The sequence below is a fragment of the Saccharomyces mikatae genome (genome assembly GCF_947241705.1).
Source record: "Saccharomyces mikatae IFO 1815 strain IFO1815 genome assembly, chromosome: 12".
NCBI classification, from domain to species: domain Eukaryota; kingdom Fungi; phylum Ascomycota; class Saccharomycetes; order Saccharomycetales; family Saccharomycetaceae; genus Saccharomyces; species Saccharomyces mikatae.
In genome coordinates, this window is record NC_079267.1 from 701,419 (window position 1) to 728,689 (window position 27,271).

General features: G+C 35.3%; 14 protein-coding genes and 1 non-coding gene across 15 annotated transcripts; 7 read left to right on the forward strand and 8 right to left on the reverse strand.

Annotated features, from left to right (window-relative positions):
- Positions 1-211: 211 nt before the first annotated feature.
- RPS28B (40S ribosomal protein eS28) lies at positions 212-415 on the forward strand (the record flags this gene model as incomplete). Its single annotated transcript, XM_056224371.1, has 1 exon — positions 212-415. One exon carries the CDS (start codon positions 212-214, stop codon positions 413-415), a length of 204 nt encoding a protein of 67 aa, XP_056078296.1.
- A 477-nt stretch (positions 416-892) lies between these two features.
- SMKI12G3230 (uncharacterized protein) lies at positions 893-1,021 on the reverse strand (the record flags this gene model as incomplete). Its single annotated transcript, XM_056224372.1, has 1 exon — positions 893-1,021. The coding sequence occupies one exon, from the start codon at positions 1,019-1,021 to the stop codon at positions 893-895; it is 129 nt and encodes a 42-aa protein (XP_056078297.1).
- A 628-nt stretch (positions 1,022-1,649) lies between these two features.
- On the reverse strand, positions 1,650-2,696 carry NEJ1 (Nej1p; the record flags this gene model as incomplete). Its single annotated transcript, XM_056224373.1, has 1 exon — positions 1,650-2,696. The coding sequence occupies one exon, from the start codon at positions 2,694-2,696 to the stop codon at positions 1,650-1,652; it is 1,047 nt and encodes a 348-aa protein (XP_056078298.1).
- Positions 2,697-2,871: 175 nt separating this feature from the next.
- PDR8 (Pdr8p) lies at positions 2,872-4,956 on the reverse strand (the record flags this gene model as incomplete). Its single annotated transcript, XM_056224374.1, has 1 exon — positions 2,872-4,956. The coding sequence occupies one exon, from the start codon at positions 4,954-4,956 to the stop codon at positions 2,872-2,874; it is 2,085 nt and encodes a 694-aa protein (XP_056078299.1).
- Positions 4,957-5,484: 528 nt separating this feature from the next.
- BOP2 (Bop2p) lies at positions 5,485-7,197 on the forward strand (the record flags this gene model as incomplete). The annotated part of the gene is made up of 1 exon (XM_056224376.1): positions 5,485-7,197. One exon carries the CDS (start codon positions 5,485-5,487, stop codon positions 7,195-7,197), a length of 1,713 nt encoding a protein of 570 aa, XP_056078300.1.
- A 284-nt stretch (positions 7,198-7,481) lies between these two features.
- On the forward strand, positions 7,482-8,126 carry SEC22 (SNAP receptor SEC22; the record flags this gene model as incomplete). Its single annotated transcript, XM_056224377.1, has 1 exon — positions 7,482-8,126. The coding sequence occupies one exon, from the start codon at positions 7,482-7,484 to the stop codon at positions 8,124-8,126; it is 645 nt and encodes a 214-aa protein (XP_056078301.1).
- Positions 8,127-8,479: 353 nt separating this feature from the next.
- On the forward strand, positions 8,480-9,532 carry DCS1 (5'-(N(7)-methyl 5'-triphosphoguanosine)-(mRNA) diphosphatase; the record flags this gene model as incomplete). The annotated part of the gene is made up of 1 exon (XM_056224378.1): positions 8,480-9,532. One exon carries the CDS (start codon positions 8,480-8,482, stop codon positions 9,530-9,532), a length of 1,053 nt encoding a protein of 350 aa, XP_056078302.1.
- A 387-nt stretch (positions 9,533-9,919) lies between these two features.
- CMG1 (Cmg1p) lies at positions 9,920-10,747 on the forward strand (the record flags this gene model as incomplete). The annotated part of the gene is made up of 1 exon (XM_056224379.1): positions 9,920-10,747. The coding sequence occupies one exon, from the start codon at positions 9,920-9,922 to the stop codon at positions 10,745-10,747; it is 828 nt and encodes a 275-aa protein (XP_056078303.1).
- Positions 10,748-10,851: 104 nt separating this feature from the next.
- On the reverse strand, positions 10,852-14,379 carry YCS4 (condensin subunit YCS4; the record flags this gene model as incomplete). The annotated part of the gene is made up of 1 exon (XM_056224380.1): positions 10,852-14,379. One exon carries the CDS (start codon positions 14,377-14,379, stop codon positions 10,852-10,854), a length of 3,528 nt encoding a protein of 1,175 aa, XP_056078304.1.
- A 590-nt stretch (positions 14,380-14,969) lies between these two features.
- On the reverse strand, positions 14,970-15,043 carry Smki_12.trna11V. Its single transcript has one exon. It is a non-coding gene; the product is annotated as a tRNA-Val (tRNA).
- Positions 15,044-16,506: 1,463 nt separating this feature from the next.
- PIG1 (protein phosphatase regulator PIG1) lies at positions 16,507-18,495 on the reverse strand (the record flags this gene model as incomplete). The annotated part of the gene is made up of 1 exon (XM_056224381.1): positions 16,507-18,495. The coding sequence occupies one exon, from the start codon at positions 18,493-18,495 to the stop codon at positions 16,507-16,509; it is 1,989 nt and encodes a 662-aa protein (XP_056078305.1).
- A 517-nt stretch (positions 18,496-19,012) lies between these two features.
- On the forward strand, positions 19,013-21,340 carry MCM5 (MCM DNA helicase complex subunit MCM5; the record flags this gene model as incomplete). The annotated part of the gene is made up of 1 exon (XM_056224382.1): positions 19,013-21,340. One exon carries the CDS (start codon positions 19,013-19,015, stop codon positions 21,338-21,340), a length of 2,328 nt encoding a protein of 775 aa, XP_056078306.1.
- A 514-nt stretch (positions 21,341-21,854) lies between these two features.
- Positions 21,855-22,275, forward strand: SMD2 (mRNA splicing protein SMD2; the record flags this gene model as incomplete). The annotated part of the gene is made up of 2 exons (XM_056224383.1): positions 21,855-21,859; positions 21,948-22,275. 2 exons carry the CDS (start codon positions 21,855-21,857, stop codon positions 22,273-22,275), a joined length of 333 nt encoding a protein of 110 aa, XP_056078307.1.
- A 239-nt stretch (positions 22,276-22,514) lies between these two features.
- On the reverse strand, positions 22,515-24,299 carry DBP9 (ATP-dependent DNA/RNA helicase; the record flags this gene model as incomplete). Its single annotated transcript, XM_056224384.1, has 1 exon — positions 22,515-24,299. One exon carries the CDS (start codon positions 24,297-24,299, stop codon positions 22,515-22,517), a length of 1,785 nt encoding a protein of 594 aa, XP_056078308.1.
- A 297-nt stretch (positions 24,300-24,596) lies between these two features.
- Positions 24,597-26,933, reverse strand: YSH1 (cleavage polyadenylation factor subunit YSH1; the record flags this gene model as incomplete). Its single annotated transcript, XM_056224385.1, has 1 exon — positions 24,597-26,933. The coding sequence occupies one exon, from the start codon at positions 26,931-26,933 to the stop codon at positions 24,597-24,599; it is 2,337 nt and encodes a 778-aa protein (XP_056078309.1).
- Between the last annotated feature and the right edge of the window lie 338 nt (positions 26,934-27,271).

Sequence of the window (27,271 nt, forward strand, 5' to 3'; positions counted from 1 at the left end):
AGTCGTTTTCTGCCCATCATTACTTATATTCGTAAAACATGATCACGCAACTTTTTTTGTCAATTTTTTTTTCATCCGTTTTTCGAAGATACTTAGACCATTTCTGCCTCCATTAACATTTATTGGTAACTCTCGATCGACTTTTTTTTAGATCCCAGTAGTTGTTTTCCTGTTCTTTATTAAAAAAACAAAGCAACCAAGAGCAGCAGAAATGGATTCCAAGACCCCAGTAACCTTAGCTAAAGTCATCAAAGTTTTAGGCCGTACCGGTTCTCGTGGTGGTGTTACCCAAGTTCGCGTTGAATTCTTGGAAGACACTTCCCGTACCATTGTCAGAAATGTCAAGGGTCCAGTTAGAGAAAACGATATTTTGGTCTTGATGGAATCTGAACGTGAAGCTCGTCGTTTGCGTTAAAAAAATATATTAAAACTCAAATATCAGTGCTCTTTGAGCATCGTTTTTTTCTATATTTTCCAAGAATAACTTTTCTATATCCAAAAATGAAGTGTGAATGATTATTTTAACTGGGTTTAGTCCATGAAACCGATTGCAAATAATATAAACGTTGGTAAGCTCGTCCAACAATTGAAAGAAGGGAGAGAAAGCATTGAGTGTTTGTGCTTTGGTCGGTATTCCATACCGTGAATCCATACAATTCCTTTATTAATTTTAATGGATTCTTAAAAGCAAAATAATATTTTCAGTGGCCAAAAAAAAAGAACAAATGGGTTAGAGATACTCAATGATATCAACTTTCAAAAAATGAATTAAATGATTGAAGTCGCTTAATTTTTGTGGTTTTTTGAGGGTGGGTTGAGTGTACGACCTACTACAGTTGATGAGATATCTAGCATAGAAGTTACTTTTTCTTTTTCGCTCCTCGAATTTTTACTAGACTTTAAGAATTAATTGATTTGAGGTTAACCTGTGTGGCATGGAAGAAACAATTCGACAAGAAGTCTCTTTGTCTTTCTCTTTTGGCGCATCCAGCGATAAATACAATTTAAATATTACATTCATGTACTACTCCCTCTATAAATTAACATGATTACTTCACAAAATATAAGCCAAAAAACAGTCCCCAAACATGCTCAATTTGGCCCGCGGTGTTTTGATGTTCTTTGCTTTCCAAAAGACCCATACATCAATGTTTTTTTTTCCCATTTTTTTGACCTCTTTTTTCTTCTGACAGATGCTGCGATTCAAGCTTATTTCCTCGAAAACGATTTGCGTCAAAGTTTCATGTGCGGTATTAGGCAAAATTGCGCGGTAATTTTTCAATGCCGCTATTAGCTTGATACGATGTACATGAAAGCCATTTAAATACTTGAAACCTACATAGCTGTAGTCCAGTGACAAAGCTATATGTAGCTAAAGATAGAAAAATAACAGTCTACACACATTGAAACATATATGATGTATAATTATTTTGGTTCTTTCAAATCTCCGTAGTCAATAATTGGCGATATATATTCTTTGACATGTACTTTCAACTTTCTATGTGCATGTGAATCGTCTTATCTTTTAGTACGTTTTGTCCTTACACAAAGTACTTATTCTGAACAAATCAGTATTTGCTGCAGGGGTTTCAGAAAGGGAACGAATCATCAAAAAAGTGCAATACAAGTTTACTCATGATTGCTTTGCATCAGTTTTTAATTTTAATCTTCCCGAATCTTCTTTTCTTTCGTGGACGTTCTCCTGCCGGAGATGATGTTAATGATACAACAGAAGCTGGCTTTGTTCTTTTTGAAGACGTGGAGTCATATTCGGTAAAATTCTCCGGGCAAAGTAGCGAATTAGCATTCCTATTTGCAATTGTTGCATTGGAGCCTATCGTTGGTTTAATATCACGGTAGCTCTTTGGTTGAGTCTCACTTGAAGGCTCCAATTGCAGCTCAAAATCGTCATCATAGAGATCCTTCGCTCCAGGAAATCTAGCGCCTTCTTTGATGCTTTCCTCTGATTCTTCAATCTGAGATATATCTTGAAATTTTTCTTCCGAACATAATAGTACTGTCAGTGAATCTGCTGGTGAATCTGGGTCTTGGAACTTTCCTCTATTATGTAGTTTTTTGATTATGTCATCACAAGTGCTTGGCTGTAGAGATTCATAATTCCTAGAGTTTTCAGGAGCCCATTGACGGATAATTTTACTCCCTCCATCTAAATCGTTAAGAGATCTTAAGAGATAGTCCAAACATTGTTGCTTTTCGTTCAAAATATCCTGTTGAATAGACTGATATTGGGCGGAAAAATTTATCAACTTCAATAGAAGCATGCTCAGATTCTGCAAAATTTTAGAGCATGTATCCTTAGTAACATGAGAAGGTACGATTTTTATAGAAATGGTAATTTCTGGAGATATGTTGAAATTTAAATTCAAGTTTGAACCCGTTAATTCAATTTGGTTAATTTTTTGGGGACACCGTAAAATATCCATCAATTTTAGTTTGATTTGATCCAGCGAGGTATTATCTGTAAAGCCTTGACTCTGACATTGCTGTGATAGCTGAGTTTGGGTGAGTTTAAAGACACTCGGCATCAAATGATTCAAGGAAACTAAGACAACAACTAAAATTGTGATTGAAGATCTCATTGGTAGAAATGTTACGAGACAATTTCCCTCACCATTGATTCTTTTTACAAACCATGTTGAATGTTTTAATTGCCGCTCTATATACTCAGGATCCATCATACATACGTGATCTTAAAGTAAGAAGCAAAAGGTTTGGAATGCACATAGAGGCCCTGTTCTTACATAACGCTGTCTTATTTTCTGCGCGCTACTTAAATTCGACGTCCCATGTCAATATCCCTATTTGGGACGAAAACCCCTATGTAGAAAAATACATCAATCATAAATAAACTTATAAATCGAAATGATACTGTTTATAGAATTGTTTTTGGTCCAGACACCATAGATCTTTAGAGATGTCTTTAAACTTCTTCCAAACATCATTAGTAAAATCTTCAATCATGAGATCACTGAAGTGTTCCATATTAATACCCTTTTTTAGCCAAATTTTTTCAGTTTCTATTCTTGCTTGAGATGCCTTGTCAAATAATACCCTACTTACACGTTCAAACGCCAAAGTTGAGGTTAACTGATAGCATTTGGAGACAGCTCTCAAAAGCTGTTTGTTTCTTTCATTAGACTCAAATATGTTATCGATAATTTCGTAAAATCTGATTGTTGTTCCAGAAAATGACAGAAATTTATCAGTTCTAACATCGAATCCTGTCAAAAGCTCATCGAAGTTCTCCTCCTGATATTTGATAAATTGAATTTTTTTCCCTGTGTCAAGGTCAATTAGGAAAAGAAACCCTTTCTCCCTGATGATCAACCTTTTAAATGCTAAACTATACCCTTGTGATATTATCCGTATTAATAGTGGATTAATCAGAACAGTCGATAGTTTTAATCCTTCAGATAAAGTGTCTTCTTGTTCGTTAATGGATTTTCCAACATTAAATAAAATCGTATTGACACAAACTGATATTGATATCAACAAAAACTGAACCATTCTGTTCTTATCTATGATTTTACTAAGTTGACCAATGACAATCTCAACATTGTACAAACTAATGACCATACTTAAAGCTCTCGATAGAATCAATATATCGAACGGATCAACGACAGAGTAATAAACTGGATTTGTATAATGTTCAATAGGTGTAAAATTAGATTGTATAAATTCTATCAATCTCAACGGGGAAGTCGAGGTTCTTTTATTGATCTGCTTCTTGTGAATATCACGAGTAATGGATCGAGAAATCTTTAGAAAATCGCGCATCAACTTGACTTTCCTGAAGTCAAAGCCTAGAGATCCAAAATTTTGCGCTGTAAATATATTTAAATCAAAAAAGTCGTCAGAAATATATGGAGGTTTACCCACGTCATATGATGTGCTAACATCAAGGAAAAGTGCCCAGAACCATATACATCTTAGGGTTTGCCTGTCCTCCTCTCTTTCGTTCAAATACCACTTATCGATATCATTCAAACCCAAACTTATGCATCCCTGACATAGCTTGTTAATTAAATCAATGCCTTGGGTTGCATCCCATACACCATCTGTGCAATTTATCATCACATTAATATAAGAAATTAAACAAAATTGTAGTGTTTCCACAAAGTTTGAGCTCGATGATGACGTGGAAGCCGCACTTAAACTACAAATAAAATGACTTACGGATGGGGGAACATTTTGGTTATAATAGTTCAAACAAAGAATCTGAAGTATAATACCAATGTTATACCTGTTCTGTGGCTTACCTTCCAAGTCGAGAAGGATAACTAGATCATCGTTAATTGTGTCTCGGATGAACAATCTGTCTAAAAGGGAGATGATATCGTTCTTGTTGAAAATATGCAATAAGTCAAACAGCGGACTAGCAAAAAAAGATTCAACACAACTTTCAATTTGAGAAAAGCTGGGTAAATGAGAGACAATATGATTATCTTCTAACTGGGTCTCGGTGCATATAGGATGCGGTTTCAAGACTATCCACAGGTTTTGAAACTCGGTTTGAAACTTATTTGGCTCAAACAAAGACAAAGTTTTCCAAGATGTCGGACCAAAAACATACATCGAGCCATTCTCACCTAAAATTGAAGTACGGAGAGACCATAACGGATTATCTGAACTTCTGCAATGCACCTGTTTTGCGCTATCATTATCGTTTTCTTTCAGTAAAGTTTGTAAATTCTCAATCTTCTGAATTAATGCTACGTTGGGCACTTGCCCAAACAAGTCTCTATTAGACAAGGCATAGTTAAACTCTTCTGTGTAGATGCATTGCGGCATTTTTCTAATTAAGCATTGCTGACACATAGGTCTAGTCTGATTGCATTTCAACTTTCTTTTTCTACAAAAAGCACATGATTTGATGATCTTCCTCCTCTTGCCTTTCTTACCATTGGCAACGGGCTTTTCAATAATAGGTGACATATGACTATGGGTTTCATCCATCTCAACAAACTAAGTGCCGTTTGCCTCTTCCTTTTGTCCTTGTCCAAACCACGTGTTTTTTCAACTGTCATTAACCTTTCAAGAGCTTTGCCTACGCGACAGGGCGCCGCATTGCACCTAGTGGCAACGTATTCGAAGTACATAAAGTAAAGAAGTAATGACCTCGGTAGTGCTGCCCCCTACCTATCACTGTTAACGCCTCTTCATGGTTGCTGAGTCATTGTTAGATCCTCCAACAAATAAGCCACTACTGTCTATGCTCGCATACCCAATGGGCTTTATGACGGGTTGAAACCTCCTCACGAAGGAGGAACCCTTAATTTTCAGCCGTCCGTGGTTTTATTTAGCTGATCGATCACTTTATATATAGATTCAGATGAGTTATAAATTGTTTATTTGATCTACTGCCAAGCTAGTAATGCATCCGACGTCCGTGTAATATAAAAGCTGTGAGTTTTCATAACTATATACTCTTTAGTTGAAAGCAAATAGAAAGAACACGTAAAGATGGTGACTGCTTTATCGTATTTACCTACAGAACTTGTACAAAGAATATTTGAGTTCACTGTGGCGGAAGCGGGTTCACAGTATTGGCTGTACAATTTGGTGAATTTAATCGAATTTTCAGTCTGTTCGACAGGTGGAGGCTCTATAACAGAAAACTTCTTAACAAGTTATGTCAAGAAGAATTTGATAGTTTTGGACTTGACGTGTGAGGTTACACAAAACTCAATTTTACAAATGGAGTACGGGTTCCTGAGAAGATTCTTGCCGTACATCGATATGAACGCCCAGTATATCAGAGCTGCTGATTTGAAGACCGATACTGACCAAACCAGGATTTTGGAGGTTGAGAAACTTATCGTTGTATTTGATGAATTCTCCGATTTGAAGGTCATAGAAACATTTTTACCTTTGGCTGATTCTACTTCAAAAATAATGGAATTCGTATTTTGCATTAGCGATATAAAGAGTTCGTTTTATTCGCCTATGGAAAAACTGCATGCTGCAAACATTGTGGCAGATATTGATATTAACACATTGTATCTAGACTTTCTGAATACGAATGTCTACTCGGATCAAAATTTCTTTGGAGTTTTTAATCCCGATATTTTCCAGCTTATCAATAAAGACTATAGAAACTTTTTTTCAAAAACTGGGCAAGAAGGGAAAGGAAGACCTCCAATTTGTAAGAAAATCTGTTTCCCTCTCGTTGAAACTTTGAATTTGGACTACATGGCCCTTGATTCATTTTTTAATTCAATATTACGTACACTAACAACTAAGATAAAAAAATTTGAAAGAAACAATGAGTTTGATGTGGATAAAAATCTAAACCTAAATTCAACAACAACAGTGGCAACTTTAATCATCAAGTCAATCTTGCGACAATTTTTCAACGATTTTCACATTAATTTTCCTAATTTAGTTGCTTTGAATTTTATTAAGACATCTACTCACCCAAACAGTAATAAGGTTACTCAATGTTGTAACTTTATAGATTTATCATCATATGTCTTGAACAAATGTCTAAGCGAGAATATTTCGATAAATTTCCTCTTCCAACTACACTCTTTGAAAAATTGGTTGGTACCCAAAATCAAAGAATTCACTGGACATAAATTCAAGTATGACGAAACAACCTTTTCTGGTTCACCAGAAAGGTATATCAAGTCATTGAGGGGAAATCTCAAAATTTTACAGGAAATGGCAATTAACGAAACTAACGATGGCACTTGTTATTTTAGGGTGAAGTTGATACCCGAGGGTGTGGAGAAAACTCAGATTATCAACTGGATTCCCTACGCCTCTTCATTTAACGATGAAACTGCCAAACAAAAACATCATCTAAAAAGACCAATGATTTGCCTGAAAAATAACTCATTAAAATCGCTAACCATCAAAATTATACGTATTGAAAAATGTTCCTCCATTCGAATCCAGGGGTTTTACTTACCAAAGCTAAATGAATTGTTCGTAAACAATACGCTTTGCGATGCCACTCAACACCAGAAAGAAGAATCAAATGATATGAGTTGTATAGAGTTCACATCATGGAACGAATTACCACAATGCGAAAAATTGGGGTTCGCTCCACTTGAAGACGACTCCAATTACGTTCTGAATATCATTAATTTACAAAACCATTTACCGAATTTGAATTTGCGGGAGAGTTTTCCAACTTTTTTCGATGAAAGACAAAAATTCGTTGTTGTATGAGGTTTCATTTTTAACTCAACAATGTGCTAAAATATATAACTATGTAAATCCTTCTAAACATTCTTAAGTATTCTTCGATTAATTTAACAAGAGGCGTCATAAAAGAAGTTTTTTTTTGGCACTAATTTCTCAACGCTTTTTGTTTTCATTTTCTCGGTCTTTTCTGCCATTGAAGAACAAACAATAAAGATTCACGTAATGAAATGAATTTATAAGCTATATTGCTCCAAATCAACGCAGGACCTGACAATAACCCCCTGGTACATATACACAATCAAATAGGGATGATAAAGTCAACACTAATTTACAGAGATGATGGGCTGCCTCTTTGTACATCAGTGGACAACGAAAATGATCCCTCGTTATTCGAACAAAAGCAAAAAGTGAAAATCGTTGTTTCCAGGATGACACCACAATCTGCTACGGAGGCTACTTTGGAAAGCGGTTCTTTTGAAATCCACTATTTGAGGAAATCTATGGTATATTATTTCGTCATTTGCGAATCCGGATACCCAAGAAATTTAGCATTTTCATACCTTAACGATATAGCGCAAGAGTTTGAGCACTCCTTTGCCAATGAATACCCCAAGCCCACCGTCAGACCATACCAATTTGTAAACTTCGATAACTTCCTACAAATGACCAAGAAATCATACAGCAACAAGAAAGTTCAGGACAATTTGGACCAACTGAACCAAGAGCTTGTAGGTGTCAAGCAAATCATGTCCAAGAACATCGAAGACCTGCTTTACAGAGGCGACTCTCTTGATAAAATGAGTGACATGAGTTCCTCTCTAAAAGAAACGTCTAAAAGATACAGAAAATCCGCGCAAAAGATCAATTTCGATCTCTTGATGAGCCAATACGCTCCCATCATCATCGTTGCGTTCTTTTTTGTCTTCCTCTTTTGGTGGATCTTTCTCAAATAGGTGCTGCCCTATCATCCCACATTCACAAAGCCCAGCAAACTTGGTTCAACTGTATAACATAGTCTAGTTCAATATTAGTATAGTAGTATAATTCAATAAATTGTTCTACATAATTACGTATTTTTCCAGGCAAGTTAGCGGGTAACCCGCCGCACCGCCGCTTTTTAGGGAGTCTTTTCAAGGATATCATCACTATAAACCAAAAGGAAAGAGCACTTCCAGCTCTTTTGGACGCTAGGATTACCAATATCAACTTCTTCACAGCTCTGTAAATTCAATTAAAGAAACACATAGCGTCAAAGAGTCTTGCCCGCAAAAATCAAAAAAATAAAACGACAGAATCAGCATATACCATGTCTCAGCTACCCACCGATTTTGCTTCATTGATCAAGAGATTCCAATTTGTCAGTGTCCTGGATTCTAACCCACAAACAAAAGTCATGTCCTTGTTGGGAACAATAGACAATAAGGATGCTATTATTACGGCTGAAAAGACGCATTTTCTGTTTGACGAAACCGTGAGAAGACCCTCCCAAGATGGCCGTTCCACTCCAGTTTTATATAACTGTGAAAACGAGTATTCTTGTATCAACGGAATCCAGGAATTAAAAGAAATTACGTCCAACGATATCTATTATTGGGGATTGTCTGTGATAAAGCAGGATATGCAATCCAACCCTACTGCCAAGCTGAATTTAATTTGGCCTGCTACTCCAATTCATATCAAGAAGTATGAACAACAAAACTTCCATTTAGTTAGGGAGACCCCTGAGATGTACAAGAGAATTGTTCAGCCCTACATCGAAGAAATGTGTAATAATGGTAGACTCAAATGGGTCAACAATATTCTTTATGAAGGTGCTGAATCCGAAAGAGTTGTTTATAAAGATTTCTCTGAAGAAAACAAAAACGATGGGTTCCTAATATTACCTGATATGAAATGGGACGGTATGAATCTGGACTCTTTGTATTTGGTTGCAATCGTTTACAGAACCGATATTAAGACAATAAGAGATCTAAGATACTCTGACAGACAATGGTTAATTAACTTGAACAACAAAATTAGGTCCATTGTCCCCGGTTGTTATAACTATGCTATTCATCCGGATGAGTTGAGAATTTTGATTCACTATCAACCTTCCTATTATCATTTCCACATTCACATTGTCAACATAAAGCATCCTGGTTTAGGAAACAGTATTGCTGCTGGCAAGGCGATCTTATTGGAAGACATCATTGAGATGTTAAATTATTTAGGACCTGAAGGTTACATGAACAAGACTATCACCTATGCTATTGGTGAAAATCATGATTTGTGGAAAAGGGGTTTGGAAGAAGAACTCACCAAACAGTTGGAAAGAGACGGTATCCCAAAAATACCCAAGATTGTGAACGGCTTTAAATAAAATTAATTTGAATTTGAATTTTTCACATCATTCATTTTCTTTCTACTACTTGGTTGTACTGTGGGCGTTGGTTTTACAACAAGAGAGGGCATGCCAACTTGGAACTTGTGACTGAAGAATAATAGAATACGTATTATATAAATACTTGCTCGAAGTATATAAATAGAAGTAAGAAGAAATCAATCAGAAGGAATTGGATGACGCAGCCCTTTCGTTTTGAATTTTAAAAACCCTTTTGCCATTATTTTTTGTGATGAGGAGTTGACATGAAAAGTTCCCAACTATTGAAAATAATGTAAAAATAACTATTATAATAAGGGAACCGTGTCACATACGATACACGTCCGATACAATACTTGTCCACTGGCTTTTCCGTGAGAACATAGAATGGAGGAAAGTAAAAAGAAAAGAAATCGCGAAGGTGACATACATTCGAAGAGTATACCGCCACATAAGAAGTCGAAAGAAGATGCAACAAATAACAAAGCAGTAGATACATCCCTACGTTTGAACATGCCTAAGGGTTATAAAATGATGGAAATCATGGGTTACAAAGAAGGTGAAATATTAGGTAAGAATCGGAGCGCCCTAAAAGAACCTATTAAAGTAGAAATCAAACCCAAAAAACAGGGTATTTGTACCAGTAAGCCTGACTCATCCATAGCAAGTGACATGAAAATGAGTAAACAAAAGTTCATAAGATGGAAAAGTGAAAAAAAGCATAAAGAACGACTAGAAAAAATCTGGTATAGAATCCAAAAAGTTGCTTTTGACATGATGGGTGATTCTGAGTTATACAATCCAGGCCAAGATCCGAGGGATTTCAACGTACTTTGGAGGTCCTACGTTATCCAACTAAATGAAGAATTAAAAGGCGGTAACTCTAATAATGACAGTAGTTATAATACAGATGCGAAGGATGGCAAGTCACAGATATCAGTGGAAGAGTTAGAGTCTTCGACTATGCCCAAAATCGAAAAAAAAGAATATACGCCCGTAGCAATTAATTACAATACTTCAATGGTTAGCGATTCCACTACGGATGACACTGAACTTGCTGCATTAGAGGAATTAAGCATTGAGAAAAGGATAACGAAATTGAACATATTTTTGAGATACGAGAGGTACTACTGTTTTTTTTGTGGGATCAAGTATAACGATGAATGTGATCTCTATGAGCATTGTCCAGGTGTGAACGAAGAGGACCACGAATGATCTCCTTGACATGAATAATTCATTCCTCAGGCATAAGGATATGAGAATGTCATTTATATAATAATATAATACACACTTAGAAAGATGCATAAAAGACAGTTCAGTCATTCTTTTGCAGATACAACCTTGAAGCCTTCCTCCAATAATGCAGTGACATCTTCATTTTTGTATGGTAGATTATTTAAGACAAATGCGATATCATCCCATTGCCGTTGGGTTTCGCACTTCCTCAATCTTCCAACCAATTTCTCGTTCAATTGCTTTTGGTGTCGTTCCTTATCGATAAAAGTCAACAAAAATTTGATGATCTTCTTGAAACTTTCTTTACTCAATAAGTCATCTGTCGATAAATTACTAAAGATATCAATAAATCCATTGTAAATAGCGTTGTCCTTAGAAGCTAACTCGGTGAAGAACAATCTACACATATCACTTATGCCTTGATCTGGATTGTCTAGGCATTTGGCCATTTCTCCTAATTGTCCCTTAACCTTAACTTGGCCAGCTAAAATCAAAAATGTAACAGTCATTAAACAAGTTCTTTGTACCATTAAGTTTTCGTCATGTAACCGGCGATACAAATAATCCGTGTTTTCATCTACTAAGTTGTTAAAGCATACTGCCATGTCACCCAACCCCAAGACAGCATTCGAACGAATAGTGGGATCAGGAGATTTTTCCATTACTGTAATTAATAAAGGTAGCCTCTTTTCACAGTATTTTGATGATAGGCACATTAGTTTTTCTAAACATAAGGTTGCTGTTCTCTGTAGCATTGGATCGCTAAACCTACCTGAGTTAGAAACAATTTCTTCTACAATAGGGCAAAATTTTCCCAGTATTGATTTTTCTCCGAATAATAGTTCACTCTCTTTTACAAATTGAATAGCGTCCGTGAAATCGTCTTCGTTAGTGCCCCCTATCATTTCCAACTCCTTATCATCACAGTTATCTTGCGTGGTGTTCACTATATTATCATTCTGGTTTTTACCTTTACCATTTCGAGTTTCTGCTTCAATCTTTCTTTTCTTAAATTCTGCCTCACATTTTTCGAGGTAGACAAGTGTTTTAATTGCCACTTGTCCCACAATGAATAATAATTGACTGAGAGAAACAACTCTAGACGATTGTTCTAACGACAGAATAGAATCTTCCCCTTCTGGTTTACCAAAAGTCATCATAGTCTTCTCTCTAATCAAATCTGTAGCTAATATGTCTGGTTTAGAAGAGATCGTAAACAATGCACTAAGTGCCTGTTCACACATAGGATAATATTCATTATCCCTAGTATAGTTAATAATCATGGCATATAATTTTTTTACTGCAACATTTTCGAGCTCTTGATTTATTGCTTTCGTGATAATAGTGCTTTTCTTTGGGACCATTCGCTCCAATGCGACACAAGAATATCGACAAAGGGTAGGGTCTTTTATACCAACTCTTCCGAGTCCAATGTTTAATAATGACTCCAATCCTTTCAATGCTATTTCATTATCTGTCAACGACAACATTCCTAAAATTATAATCGAACCATGAATCTGCTTCTTAGAAAAACGTCCTTCGTTAGTATCCACATTTCGTTCGAGCTTTGTATTAGATTTTGATGCCGAATTGTAGATAGCCCAAAGTACATTGATGACATGCTGATCAATCAGTTTTTGTTCATGCATCATTCCCAATAATTGTTCCAAAGAAGCCAAATCTGCAATGGATGCATCGATGGTTAGATTTATCAGATTTTTTGCAATATGTGCTGTCTTCTCTCGCACATTACAGCTGTCTGGCGCCGTTAAAAACAACTGCTTGTAGCACTCTATTAAGTGTGCTGATATACTCATCCCTTCATCATTTGTGCCCTTCATCCAAATCAAATGTAACATTTTCTTAATACCAAATTCACTCAATTCAATGTCATAAGCATCTGCTAAAACTAAAAAGTCCATTGATTCTAAGACTTCATTTCTATTCCTAGAAAATAATAGATTGGATATTAACTCAATGCTTTTGTGTATTTCCTTAATGAAAGAAATTGCATCCTTGTAGTAAACGGTCATTAATTTTAATTTCATAAGAGCGTTCGCGTTCGCTGTTGTATTTAAATTTTCTACCTCATTTTCTATTCTAGAAAGGTCTGCACCCTTATCAAATGAATCGTTTAATTCCGCCCTACGCTGATCTTCGTCCCGTTCTGCCTCTTCTTCAATAAGTGATTTTTCAATTGCATCATTTAAAGTTTCTTGTGATTCAACATTTTCCAAAGTGGCTTTTAATTTTGACTCGGTCACTCTGAGATATTCTTCCCATTCAGTCAATCTTAATTGACTACCATGAATTGCCTTGAAGGGATGTTTTAGCAATAGCTTTGATAGTAGTTTTACTGAGTTTCTACGAACTAACGAGGATCGGTCCTGCAATGATCTCACTGCTAACGCAGTAAATTTAGCCTTACACTTGTTGAATTTTGAACTCAAATCACAAATCTTTGAACACCCCTGTATTGCTTTCGTTCTGACATAAGGATTAGAATCCTGGAATCTTTCTTCCAATAATTCAATAAGTACAGCTATTTGTTGTTTATAATGTTCCATACTTTGTGTACCTTGTGCTAATTCAGCCACAATATTTCCGCACGCTTCTACAACGGAGCACCTCAGTGTTATTGAACTGTTATTGAGTAAAGATACGACAAGATTCATTTGTCGGAGCATTATTCCTGGTGATAGTTCTGATAATTTAATTAGGAAATTAGATATAGCCTTTGGGCCCGTAGTATCCTTAGCGTTAAACACTCTCGTGCTAATTTCTTTTAAGATGCTTTCTGTTAGTTGAGGATAGTTGTATTCATCATTCAATAGTTTCAGTAGTTCTGCATTAAAAACCGACAAATGAAGAAAGTAGGTTAGGTTTGTCATTAAAGAACTTTGTATACTTGAACCTTGTCCATGGTTTTTAACACATACAGCCAAAATTCTTTGGATAAACATCTTTATGGACGATACCTTTGTTAAGGGTTCAATTTCTAATAGCACAAACAGCGGTCTCGTAAACAAACCAATAAACATATCCTTTTCGGGAGTTGTTTGAAATATTTTAGATAAGTTAATCTCTAAAAGTTTTATTATGGATTCAAGTAGATTTTCCATTTGATTGCAGTCCTTTCTAAATAATTCAACATTTGCATTATCATTTTTAGTGTTTTTCGAAGAACGATTTAAATTAGTAGACTGTGACGAGACTTTATGTAACTCGTCTTGTAAAAATGTCAAAAGCACGTGAATAAGGTAGCCGTACTCTTCCATATGCGTCTTCCATTGTGGTATCAGTTCACTGATTTCAGCAAAGTTAATATTCGATGAAAAATGAGCCTTAATGTCTTTTGACAGATTCGATAGAGATGAACTTATTAAATAGCTTAATTGAATTTGTAATTTCGGTACTAAATGTGGGAAGTTATGACAAAGATCTATCAATGTTTCTAATGCCTCTGAACTGGCATCTATTTGTTCAGGTGAAACAGCCAATTGATCTATGATAGCATTTAGTTCTCTGGATGGGTTTTCCAAGTGAGGATATGATTCGCGATCTCTTGTCTGAAACTTGGTTAGATATTCAGATAGGTCGAAGCCGGACATTTCCCAGAGAGATATAATCGTCTAGTATACAATAAAGTAGAAGAGATAGTGAAGTATTCAGTAACTATTTCTTTTCTTGTTTTGATGTGTTTTTTTCTTTGTTTACTAAATGATCATAAAATTTCCGCGACGCATTTGATTTTTTAGATAATTGATATTTAAATTCACTTAAGATTTGATAAACAGACACTTTTAGGTTATATTCGCCACAGGCAAAGGTGTATATGTGTGAGTATATCCTTGAAAATATTTAGCTCGAGAAGAATTCTAGGGTACATATTTTTACTCCACTATCCGAGGTGCCCTTCAAAAATTTCGACAGTTTCAATAAGGTCGTTTTAGGATCAAAAACATATATATATATATACAACCAGCTGGTCAATGTTGGTAATAAAAAATATAGGTACAGTCTGACTAGTATCATGATCTATTTTTGATACTAGGCCTTTGTAAAAAAAGACATGCTGCTACTGAGCATTAACTTCCAAAACAAAAAAAAGAAACAATGTAAGAAGCTCTACTCTTTATTAGGTGTGCTATTTCCATTTCAGTACAATACTATGTAACACTGGCAAGTAATGAAAAAAAACTGATTTCGCCCAGGATCGAACTGGGGACGTTCTGCGTGTTAAGCAGATGCCATAACCGACTAGACCACGAAACCAATCTACGATGAAATTGTTGTATCTTAAGATGAGATACGTCAGTATGACAATACATCATTCTAAACGTTCATAAAACACATATGACACAGTCTTTGAGAGATTAGCGAATTTTGAGATGATTGTTGGGATTCCATTGTTGATAAAGGCAATAATATTAGGTATGTAGATATACTAGAAGTTCTCCTCGAGGATATAGGAATCCAATAAATGGAACTCGTAATTCTACATAATTCTGTATATGCTTTTATTGTCATTTTATATTTGTCAGTCATTATCCTATTACATTATCAATCCTTGCATTTCAGCTTCCACTTATTTCGATGACGGCTTCTCATAACTTATGTCATCTTCTAACACCGTATATGATAATGTACTAGTAGTATGACTACTAGTTGATAGACGATAGTTGATTTTCATTCCAACAGTCTTATAATGAGAATTGGGTGAATTTTGAGCTGTCATCGAAATAAGCGGAAGCTGAAATGCAAGGATTGATAATGTAATAGGATAATGACTGACAACATATAAAATGACAAGAAAAGCATATACAGAATTATGTAGAATTACAAATTCCATTTATCGGATTTTCATTCCAACAGTTTCTGATGTAATTAGGGAACATCCATTTAAGTAGTTGTCAATGTTTCAATTGCGACATAATTGTTACTATGAAAATATTTCCTATTATTATACGAAATACATCATAATGAAAAAGTGTTCCATTTCGACTTGTTTACGATCTCATCGGAACTTGTCGATAATAGATATTATGTTCTTAAAAGTGCAATAATACCATCCACACTGGTATTATTGCAATAAGACTCAACTATCGCCTCTTGGGTAGTAATCCGGATGTTACTTTTTTGTTATTTAAGGTGTAAGAAAATGACATGAATGGTGAGAAACAGTCACCACATTTAGTGGGAGCTGAAATGTGTGTCTCGATAATGTCACTGGATGACAAATGGTAGTGCATAAAAACAAAAAAAAAACAATAATATTATAACCCAGATTACTCCCTTCCGTTAATTTCTAATTCTAGGAAAAAAATTTTATATTTCGAATACCTGTCAAGATTGCCTTTATCAGCAATAAAATTCCAACAATTATCTGAGTTCAAATACATATCATTTCATTTGGTACAGACTGCGGGAGCAGAAGGTTGGAAAGGTCCTTTCGAAGACAAGCAAATATCATGAAATCAATAGGCAAAAATATTTCAATCAATAAAATACGATTGTTTATACCGGAGTAAAATTCTATTACCTGAGTATTACTAAGGAATTAAAACCATTTCTGCTAGATAAATAAGGAAGTTGGAGACAAAATGCAAGTAATATTAATTAATGTGAGCTAGAATCTAAATATCTAATATATGAAAGACGAAAGAATATGATTAATTGTTGTGTTCAACTTTTTTTTTAATTTTGTGTTCTCTTCACTTCTTAGAATCTTTTCATTATCATGGTAATATGGGCGATGGTGACGGTGATGGCGACTTGGAAAAATAATCACGAAGAATATCAATTTCATTGGAGGTAAGAGAAATCTTATCTTCATATTCTCTTGAGCTATCAGACATACTATCACCAGAAAAAAGTGATGGTAAAGCCGAATTATTTAAAGATAAAAATGCCGGTGAAGAGCATATCAATTCATTAATGATATTATCTTGATGAGATGAATCTTCTTTTACTTTTATAGTCGCTATAGATAATTGCGAAGAGGAGCCTGACTCTACAGATTGTTTGTCGTTTTTCTTCATTAGGGTATCAGTAGAATTATTCCAATTTGCGTAAATCAAAGAAGCTTTGCATTTATCGTCGTATAATGGGGATCTGTTTGATGCAGTCCTTGTTTTAGAGCTTTCCCCCCCTTGGCTCAAATTATTTTTGAGATCTTGTATTTTCAACTGTACAGTACTATCTCCAGTGTTTAATGAGATCGTATTATCTATTATAGGATACTTACTGAAGGGTTCTGATTTCGGATAATTTTTGAACTGTAAGATATCCGAATCAGCAAGTGCTTTTCCAAGTCCGTGGTTACCAAACTCCCAATAATTGAAATCGTGCAAAGATAAATCATAAGAGCTATCAGATAATTCTTCATCAGTTTGTGAATCTAACGGCTGGACGAAGTAGTCAAAAGGCCTCACTTCGCTATCATTTGTTTCTGTTCTAGAATTTTGGAAAACGTCCCTTGTTTTACAGGCCGCTTTTGCTTTAAATGAATGATGAAACTTGTGCTTTATTGGCGAGTCATTAAAGTAGTCTGTATCTTTGTTAAATGTTCTTAGCGGCTTTTTGGCTTTTTCATTAATTTTTGACGTAGATGAATCTGAATTTTTATTTCTCAGCGTTAATGGAAGAATAGTGGAATCATTCTTCGGTAATATCGAAATCTCACGGTTTAGATTTATGACAGATAAAGAGATCGTTAGTTCATAGTTTCTATAGTCGTTATTGTCATAAAACGATCTATTGTCGAACCCGTTTACATCATAGCGACAACAGAATTGTAAATTTAGAGAGCAAGCGGTTTTCTTTTCAAAAAAATTAGCAAAAATCAACTTCTTCGACACTAAATTCAATTTCAATGCAGATATATCAATAATAAATTTAAACTCATCAACTTGAGGGGTAACAGACTTACTATAGTTCGCACTGATGTAATGAATATCTGTCCAATTATTTAGGGTGAATTTAATCTCTACTTTCTTCTCGAAATTCAAATTATTGACAAATAGAAGTCCCGAAATTTGACAGCGGCCAAAATTATTGCAGCGAACGTCGTCGTAAGTTGCAGGTTCGGATAGTTCTAGGGAATGAACTTTTATATTTTGACCGTTCAAGTATTCGAAAATACTGTGCTCCAACTTAGTCGCATCTATTTTAGGGTTACTTTTGAATCGGTTCAAATTACTACTGATGATCTTCCAATCTGCAATATCAAATTTATTCTCTTCACCTGGGTAAATGCTGTCCTTCTCAATAAGCAGGTTATAATTATTTACGAACAACTCATTGTCCTCTATGTCACTTTCATTGTCGTATTCATCATCCTTATCATTATAATCTAGATCACTGTAATCTAAAAAATCCAAAATATAGGGTTGATCTTTACTGTTAATGTGGGAAAGATTTGATAAAGTAGCATTTTCATATAAATTGCTTGCGAATTTAGAAGTGCCATAGTTGGTTGACTCGTTACCAGATTTTTCTGATATCGAGATGGGCGCAGATTTTGTATTGAACTTTTTGATTGTATATAAATGAGTAGCGAACCTTACTGATTTTCCTGATGAAGAAGATGTCGATGAAGAAGCAGATGTTGAGTCTTCTAATGGAGAAAATGAATTAAAGGTTGTTGAAGAAATAAAGGAGGAAATGGAAATTGTTTTTGAAAGTTTCAAAGACGGCTTAAGCTTCTTACCATGGTATGAGGGCATTTGTAATTAAAATTATTGATGGCGTAACAAGTGTCAGAGAAATGAGCATAAATAGTATTACACAAACTCTTACTTCTTGAATATATTTCTGACTTGAAGAAGTAACTCAAGCAGGCTCTAACCACTTTCTCCAGATTTGGTAAGTAAAAGCCCTTTAAATCCTACCGCCTATCCCTAGATGCAAAACAAATGAAGCAGTAACAAAGCGGTCAAAGTATCAGTAGTTGATTCTCAACGCTTAAAGACGATTGTTAATTTAATCAATCTGTTATAAACGATCGGCTAGCCTTTAATTTCCACCGCCTCTTCGTTGTTACCAGGTTAAGCTATTTCAGTCTGTTGCTATGGGTGTGTGGCGTGTTTCCTTTTTGGGAAATGTGATTACTTGCAGTTTCGCGAAATCTCGAAGATTTTTTTTTTCATTATATCAAAGAGTACCCAAGTACACATGTTAACGTGATCATATATTTAGCGAAAGCTCTATAATAGCCATTCCTTGGTGAATTGAAGCTAGATAATGTCATTTGATAGACCAGAAATATATAGTGCTCCTGTTTTACAAGGAGAATCACCTAACGACGATGATAATACAGAAATTATAAAGTCCTTCAAGAATTTCATTTTGGAGTTTAGATTAGACTCACAGTTTATTTACAGAGACCAATTAAGGAACAATATTCTGGTAAAAAATTATTCTCTGACTGTTAACATGGAGCATTTGATCGGCTACAACGAAGACATATACAAGAAATTATCCGATGAACCTTCAGATATCATTCCCTTATTCGAAACTGCAATAACACAGGTGGCGAAAAGGATAAGTATTCTAAGTAGAGCTCAATCAGGCAGTAATAGCAATCAAGATGCAGACGGTACTATTACAGATACTGATTCTCTTTTATTGAACTCTCTGCCAACTTTCCAATTAATCTTAAATTCCAATGCAAATCAGATTCCACTAAGAGATTTGGATTCAGAACACGTCTCTAAGATTGTTCGTTTATCAGGTATAATAATATCAACTTCAGTTTTATCTTCTCGCGCCACGTACCTCTCTATAATGTGTAGAAATTGCAGACACACAACATCTATAACGATCAACAATTTTAATTCTTTCACGGGCAATACTGTCAGTTTACCACGTTCGTGTTTATCTACTGCTGAGAGTGAATCTTCCATGGCAAATGAGACAAATATTGGAGATGAATCGACGAAAAAAAATTGTGGTCCCGACCCATATATTATTATTCATGAATCTTCAAAGTTTATTGACCAACAGTTTTTAAAATTGCAGGAAATCCCGGAATTGGTTCCAGTAGGTGAAATGCCCAGAAATTTAACCATGACTTGTGACCGCTACCTAACAAACAGAGTCATTCCTGGTACAAGGGTAACCATAGTTGGTATATATTCTATCTATAGTTCTAAGAATGGTGCTGGATCAGGAAGAAGCGGAGGTGGTAATGGAGGAAGTGGTGTTGCTATCAGAACACCTTATATTAAAATATTAGGGATTCAATCTGATGTGGAAACTTCTTCTATTTGGAATTCCATAACAATGTTTAGCGAGGAAGAAGAGGAAGAGTTTCTGCAGTTAAGTAGAAACCCAAAGCTTTATGAAATTCTGACGAACTCTATTGCCCCCTCTATTTTTGGCAATGAAGATATAAAGAAAGCCATTGTATGTTTATTGATGGGGGGTTCTAAGAAAATACTACCAGACGGTATGAGGTTAAGAGGTGATATCAATGTCTTACTATTGGGTGATCCAGGTACCGCAAAGTCCCAGTTATTAAAATTTGTAGAGAAAGTATCTCCAATTGCCGTTTATACATCTGGTAAAGGGTCTTCTGCAGCCGGGTTGACTGCCAGTGTACAAAGAGACCCCATGACAAGAGAGTTTTATCTGGAAGGTGGTGCTATGGTCCTAGCCGACGGTGGTGTTGTTTGTATCGACGAATTTGATAAGATGAGAGACGAAGATAGAGTGGCTATCCATGAAGCTATGGAACAACAAACAATATCCATCGCTAAAGCCGGTATCACTACGGTACTAAATTCTAGAACTAGTGTTTTGGCGGCAGCAAATCCAATATATGGCCGTTATGATGATTTGAAGTCTCCCGGTGACAACATTGATTTTCAAACTACCATTTTATCCCGTTTCGATATGATTTTCATTGTCAAAGATGACCATAATGAGGAACGCGATATTTCCATTGCTAATCACGTTATTAATATTCATACAGGAAATGCGAATGCTATCCAAAACCAGCAAGAGGAAAATGGTACAGAGATTAGTATTGAAAAGATGAAACGTTACATCACGTATTGCAGATTAAAGTGTGCGCCAAGACTTTCACCGCAGGCCGCTGAAAAACTATCTTCGAATTTCGTCACAATCCGAAAACAATTATTAATTAATGAATTAGAGTCAACGGAAAGGTCATCTATTCCAATTACTATTCGTCAATTGGAGGCTATTATTAGAATCACTGAATCATTGGCTAAATTAGAACTAAGTCCTATTGCACAGGAAAGACATGTTGATGAAGCTATAAGATTGTTCCAAGCGTCTACAATGGATGCTGCCTCTCAGGATCCAATTGGTGGCATGAACCAAGCAGCCGGAACATCGTTGTCAGAAATTCGTCGTTTTGAACAAGAACTGAAAAGAAGATTACCTATTGGCTGGTCTACATCTTATCAAACTTTAAGAAGAGAATTTGTAGACACGCATAGATTTTCTCAATTCGCTTTAGATAAGGCTTTGTATGCGTTAGAGAAGCATGAAACGATCCAATTGAGACATCAGGGTCAGAATATTTACAGAAGTGGAGTATGATAACAAGATCAAACCCTCGAGACTTTTTATCTTTGCATGTAACAATGTCTAAATTTTTTTTGGCTCTCTAATTATTGTATTATATATTTTTCTTCATAAATTCTGAAGACAAGTTTATATTTATCCGGAGTTTCGTCTACACCTTACCTCATATTACTTTTTAATAATAATACAGCCATCAACGCATATATCGGACATGTCAGTTAATAAGGATAATTTGTAACTTATTTTGAAGTAAAAGAATAGCGAAAATATATACAAGATAATTAGAAAATTTTGTTGGCAAAAATAACGTAATTGTACTATCTTTTGTCAATATGTCACTCTTCACTTGAAGTGACTATATCATATTGATTCATATTATATATATTATGTCGGGTAACAAAGGTAGTTGAATGAAAATTATCTCACTTAAAAAGAATGATATGAACATCATCACATCAAATGACAAACGTAGTGACACCTGTCCTAGCTTTGACAGTTGATTCAAGGAGTATTACAACACCAATTTATCATGTCGTATGTTTGGTCTCCAACTTTTTTGTACCCATAATTCAGAGTGAGTTTTGTATACTAACTTAAAAGTCATTAATGCATATCATTCTAGTACGCAATTAATTGACCGTCCAAAGCATGAGCTTTCCAAAGCAGAGTTAGAGGAACTAGAAGAATTCGAATTTAAGCATGGACCAATGTCCCTCATAAATGATGCTATGCTTACAAAAACACCCGTAATAATCTCGTTAAGAAATAATCACAAAATAATAGCGAGAGTAAAAGCCTTCGATAGGCATTGCAATATGGTTCTAGAAAATGTGAAAGAGCTTTGGACAGAGAAAAAAGGTAAAAATGTAATTAATCGTGAAAGATTTATAAGTAAACTATTTCTTAGAGGTGATTCAGTTATCGTGGTGTTGAAGACCCCTGTAGAGTGAAAAGCATCATAAACAGTCCTCATATGATTAAGAAAGCGAACCTAGTTCGTGATTCCCCAGCCAACAGGAACGCTTTTTTTGGGAGTAGACCCTATTAGTATTGACCTGGTTTTTGCCCTAACAGGAATAGTGCACTCAGGAAAGTGGAAATATATATTATATATCACGATTAGCTAAAGGGCATTTTTAGTATGTAGATTTTTGTATAACAAATAGAATAAATATCAATACTACTAAAATTACTTGAAGTTCTTCAACGGATCCACTTTGCCATTTTTTGGTTTATTGACTTTGCCCTTTCTATGTGGATGGCGCTTTTTGGGATTGTGGAATGGAATAAACTTAACTTTGGTTCCATTTCCTCTAACTGATTCAGGGAGTAAGTAATCTGGAACACGCTTTAAATGCTGTTGCACTCTTGCTGGATGTAATTCCTTATCATGCCTTAAACTTTGCAACTCTTTTGGATTTTCTTCGAAATGTCTTTTTAACTTTTCACTCGCCAATAGCTCTTGTTTCAATTCTTTTACTCTAGCTTCTCTAATGGCAACTTGAGTTACAGCGCGAAAACCATCTTCCATTCTATAACGAAACGCCTCAACTTGCTTCTGATCGAATTTATAAGGCTGTAATTCCAATCCTAGTTTGCTTTGTTGTTTGATAATTCGGGAAAGAATCTTTTCATCCTTCTTTGCGGATTGTAGCATTGATGGCTTATGCTTACCAAATTCTTTCAATGGGACCACAAATGAAATAGCTGTACCAGTTTTACCGCCACGAGCAGTTCTACCAACTCTATGCACATAAGACTTAGCTGTTGTGGGTAAATCGAAATTCAGGACACATGCAACATTTTTGAAATCAACACCACGGGAAACACCATACTCCTTATCTTTTTTCAATTGAACTTTCTTTTTCTTGCTTGTTTTCTTTTCATTTTCAGGCTCTGTTTTGGAGTTTTCTTCTTCTTCATTACCGCTATTATGTCCTTCTTCTACGTCCTCATCTTCCTCTTTTATGTATTCAGTGTCGTCTGTTGCAATTAATAATTGGTAGACGTTTTTATTAAACTGGTCAACAATGTGTTGCCTTGAATTAACGGGCAGCTCACTATTCAATATGCAGGACCTGATACCAAATTGCTCCATGACTAGCTTGAGCCTATATCCTCTGTCAATGTTATTAACAAAAATCAGTGTTTTACCCTTGATTAAGTCAAGTTTGAATATGACATAGCATAATAAGAATTTGTCAAATTCGTTAACTCTCACATAATACTGAAGTAGTTTGTTTTGGTTTTTATTTATTTCTTCGTCGTTAAACTTTAGAATAGCTGGAGAACGACAAAATTTTTGCTTCAGAGCCTGTATATCATCGTTCAAGGTTGCACTCATTAAAAAAGTTTGTAGATTTTTTTTTAATGGTAAGTACTCACCAATTTTGTTTAAATCATCTTGGTAGCCAAATGTTAACACTAAATCCACTTCATCGACTACCAAAAATTTCAAATCACTCAAGGAAATAGAGTTGATACTTGTTTGCAAGAGGTCTAATAGTTTGCCCGGTGTACCAACTATGATTTCAGGTTGATCCATAAGTAGGGTATTCAAAACTGAGCCAGACATATCGGATGATATGTTGAGAGTTCTTATATCTTTTGAACAATATAGGACTAGTTTTTCCAAAACACTATAAACTTGCTGAGCCAATTCTCTTGTTGGAACAAGTATAATACCTAATGTACCATTTTCTTCCTCATTTTTAATTGTTTTTTTATATTGTAGAATAGTTTCAATTACAGGAATTAAGTAAGCCAATGTCTTCCCAGAACCTGTGGCAGCCTTTGCTATAATATCTCTCTTCTGCTGCAAAGCCAGAGGAATAGAATGTGATTGAATTAATGTTGGGTTCTGAAATCCTATGTTCTTAATAGCTTGTAATAAACGAGAATCAAGATGAAACGATTCGAATGTTGTAGAATCGTCCATGTAAGCGCCTTCCACAGACTTTTTCCCGCTGCTCATTTTCTTGATCTTATAATTATAATTAGAACTTAGCCCTTCGATTTGTGTAATGAATTGAAGGCCAACCACTGCTGTCAATATAAACGAAAACTTCCGGAATAAATGAACAGATTAGATGAGATGAGATGAGCTTAAAGTATTATTTCTCACGCTCATGAAAAAGAAAAAAAATTTTAAATTTCAATCTCGTAGTTTCAGTACGTGAAGAGTGATTAAGTAACGTGAGAGACTGTTCTGATTAGCTTTGAGTTGGGCATTATATTTATAAAGTAATACATATAACATACATAGTCATACTCAACAAAGCGGTGTGACCAAATTACCACCGATATTTAGGAGGCTTTCTACTCTGCCTTTTAATGGGTTTGAATTACATTCCACAATTTTCATATTGTTGAAATCAATTTTGGCTGTGTTTTTACCGATAGTAATAACTCCACTTATAGTATCTCCGTTACTTGCACAGTCCTCTTTATTGAGAAGTAAAGTGAAACTGTCACCAAACTGTTCTTTGAATAACCTTGAAATTTGCTTCGCTCTCGCAACTTCATCAATCTCACTTTCTTCATAAAGCTCTACATTATTATGATCATGATCATCACAAGAATGACTCGAAAGCTTTATACTGGCTGGGGCGGAATCAACATTCATTAATATCGCAATAATGGAGTCAGCTACAGTATCATTCATCAAATCTTGAGTCCATTCTAAAACAGCTAGAGTGTTAATAATAGTTAGTTTAATATCCCCCATTATCTGTAAGATCAATTTACCATTATTAATTCGGTCATTATTTTCTTCTCGCTTAAACTTTGGTTCCTGGTTTGTCACCTTATCGTCGTCTTGAAGAACTTCAGCCTCACCAAACATTTGCAGAATGTGCCAGTAAATAAGCTCTTTTTTACAATCAACACGAACTGATTGGCGCTCCCTTAATATTGTTGTTGAAAGATCAGGGTGATGTTCTCTTAAATCAGACAAAGAAAGGAAGTCCAATTCGAAATTTTTGTCATCTGAAACCAGGATTCCGGAAACTACTACATCCTTATGTTCATCTACATCATCTGAATCTTTTCCACTTCCGGAATCTAAATCTTCTTCTTTTTCTTCTTTTATAGGTTCAATTTTTACAGCAGCTTCTTCCTTTATATTTATGCTCTCTTCTTTATATATCTCATTTACAATGTTTCCTACAGCTTTTGCAACCTTGACACCTTGAAATTCAAGATCCACTTCTACACAGTTTCTGGGATTGAAAACATGAACTTCATTTTCTGTGCCTTTCAAAGATGCAAAATTGGATAATAGTGCGGACTTCAGACGACCCATTGGATTCGCTTCCCCATGAACAAGGATAATATTTGGTGCGCTGATCTTTTCAATGAATTCTAAGTTTTCTTGAAAATCAACGTGGGCAGCAAAGGAGATTTCTTCAACTTGACAACGTCTTGGAATAGTTATTTCAGGATTGTTTATAGAAGGTATTGTGTCTGGTTCAAGCATAATGAATTTTGCCATTGTTCCTTCGATGGAATAACCCGTAATTAATACTAGATTTTTATCTTCAGGGCACCACCTTTCTAGTAAATCTCTTGATAAACCACTTTGCAGCATACCTGGTGACGCCAACATAACACTGGGACCGAAATCTTGAAAATCTTCCAAGTTTCTTAGATAAGAAATATTTTTGAATATAAAAGGATTAGTCTGAGAATCTCTAAATTTTTTTCGAATGTCATCATTCATCATATTTACATAGGTCTGAAAGACACTCATACATTTTTTCGCTAAATTTGACGCATAGAATATCGGAACCTGTCCACCACCAAGTTCGTCAGCATGTTGGGACCAATACTCATCCAGTATAAGCATGATTTCTTGAGCTCTCCCCAAAGCAAAAACTGGTAGTAGGACACGGCCTCCTCGCATTACTGTAGAATGGACTAACTGGGTCAACTTCCTTTCTCTATTTAAACGGGGCTCGTGAGTGGCGGTACCAAAGGTAGACTCCACAATCAATACGTTTGATGAAAGTGGAGGTATTTCAGCAGAATTTAAGTGACGATCGACTTCCCTTGAGTAATCACCTGTAAATAACACCCTCAGGCCAGCAATCTCTATTTGAAACATTGCTGCACCCAAAACATGGCCTGCATGGAATGCCGTAAATTTAATACCATTAACGTCCACAGTTGAGTGGTAGTCTACCGTTTCAATTTTATCAAAGGAATCAACCAGATCCTCATCAGAAAAAAGTCCTTCGTCTTTGGTTCCCATGGAAGAGGATGAAGAACCTATACTGGTAACTCTTACAAAATCTCGCAGCAGCCATCTGTAAATGGCTTTTGTTGGATGTGTCATAAAAACCCTGCCTTGAAAGTTTGTCCTTTGCATCACATATGGGAGTGAAGCAGCATGGTCCAAATGAAAATGCGAAATCAACAGGATATCAATTTTGGAAAGATCGAATTCATCGTAAAAAGGTAATGAAGCCAACCCTTGGTACGCTGGATGAATTCCTGCATCAAGCATTACCGTTTTACCCTTATATTGCAGTATATGGCATGATCGTCCAACTTCATTACTCCCTCCTAATGAAAAAAATTTAAATGCTGTGGTATTTGTTCGTTCCATATGAATAATGAATGTATTAATATTATGAGTATTCTTGTTTTCTTCGAAGGGTGACTTCTAATTGAGGAAAATAATAATACTCTGTACTGTATTCTGCAAATCTATGAAAAGAAGGGATAACAGAGATATGTGCCCATACCTGGAAAAACAAGTACATTGGATACGCACTATATTAAGTAATTAAACTTACTAATAGACACTTCAATTTTTCAAGATTTTCGACCACAAATAATTGCTTACCCGTACTTAACTTTTCAAACTTGATCGATGTAGTTTCTTTCTCTTGGAGAAAGTATATGTAGGATAAAAAAGATTGCTCAATTCTAAAATGATGCAGA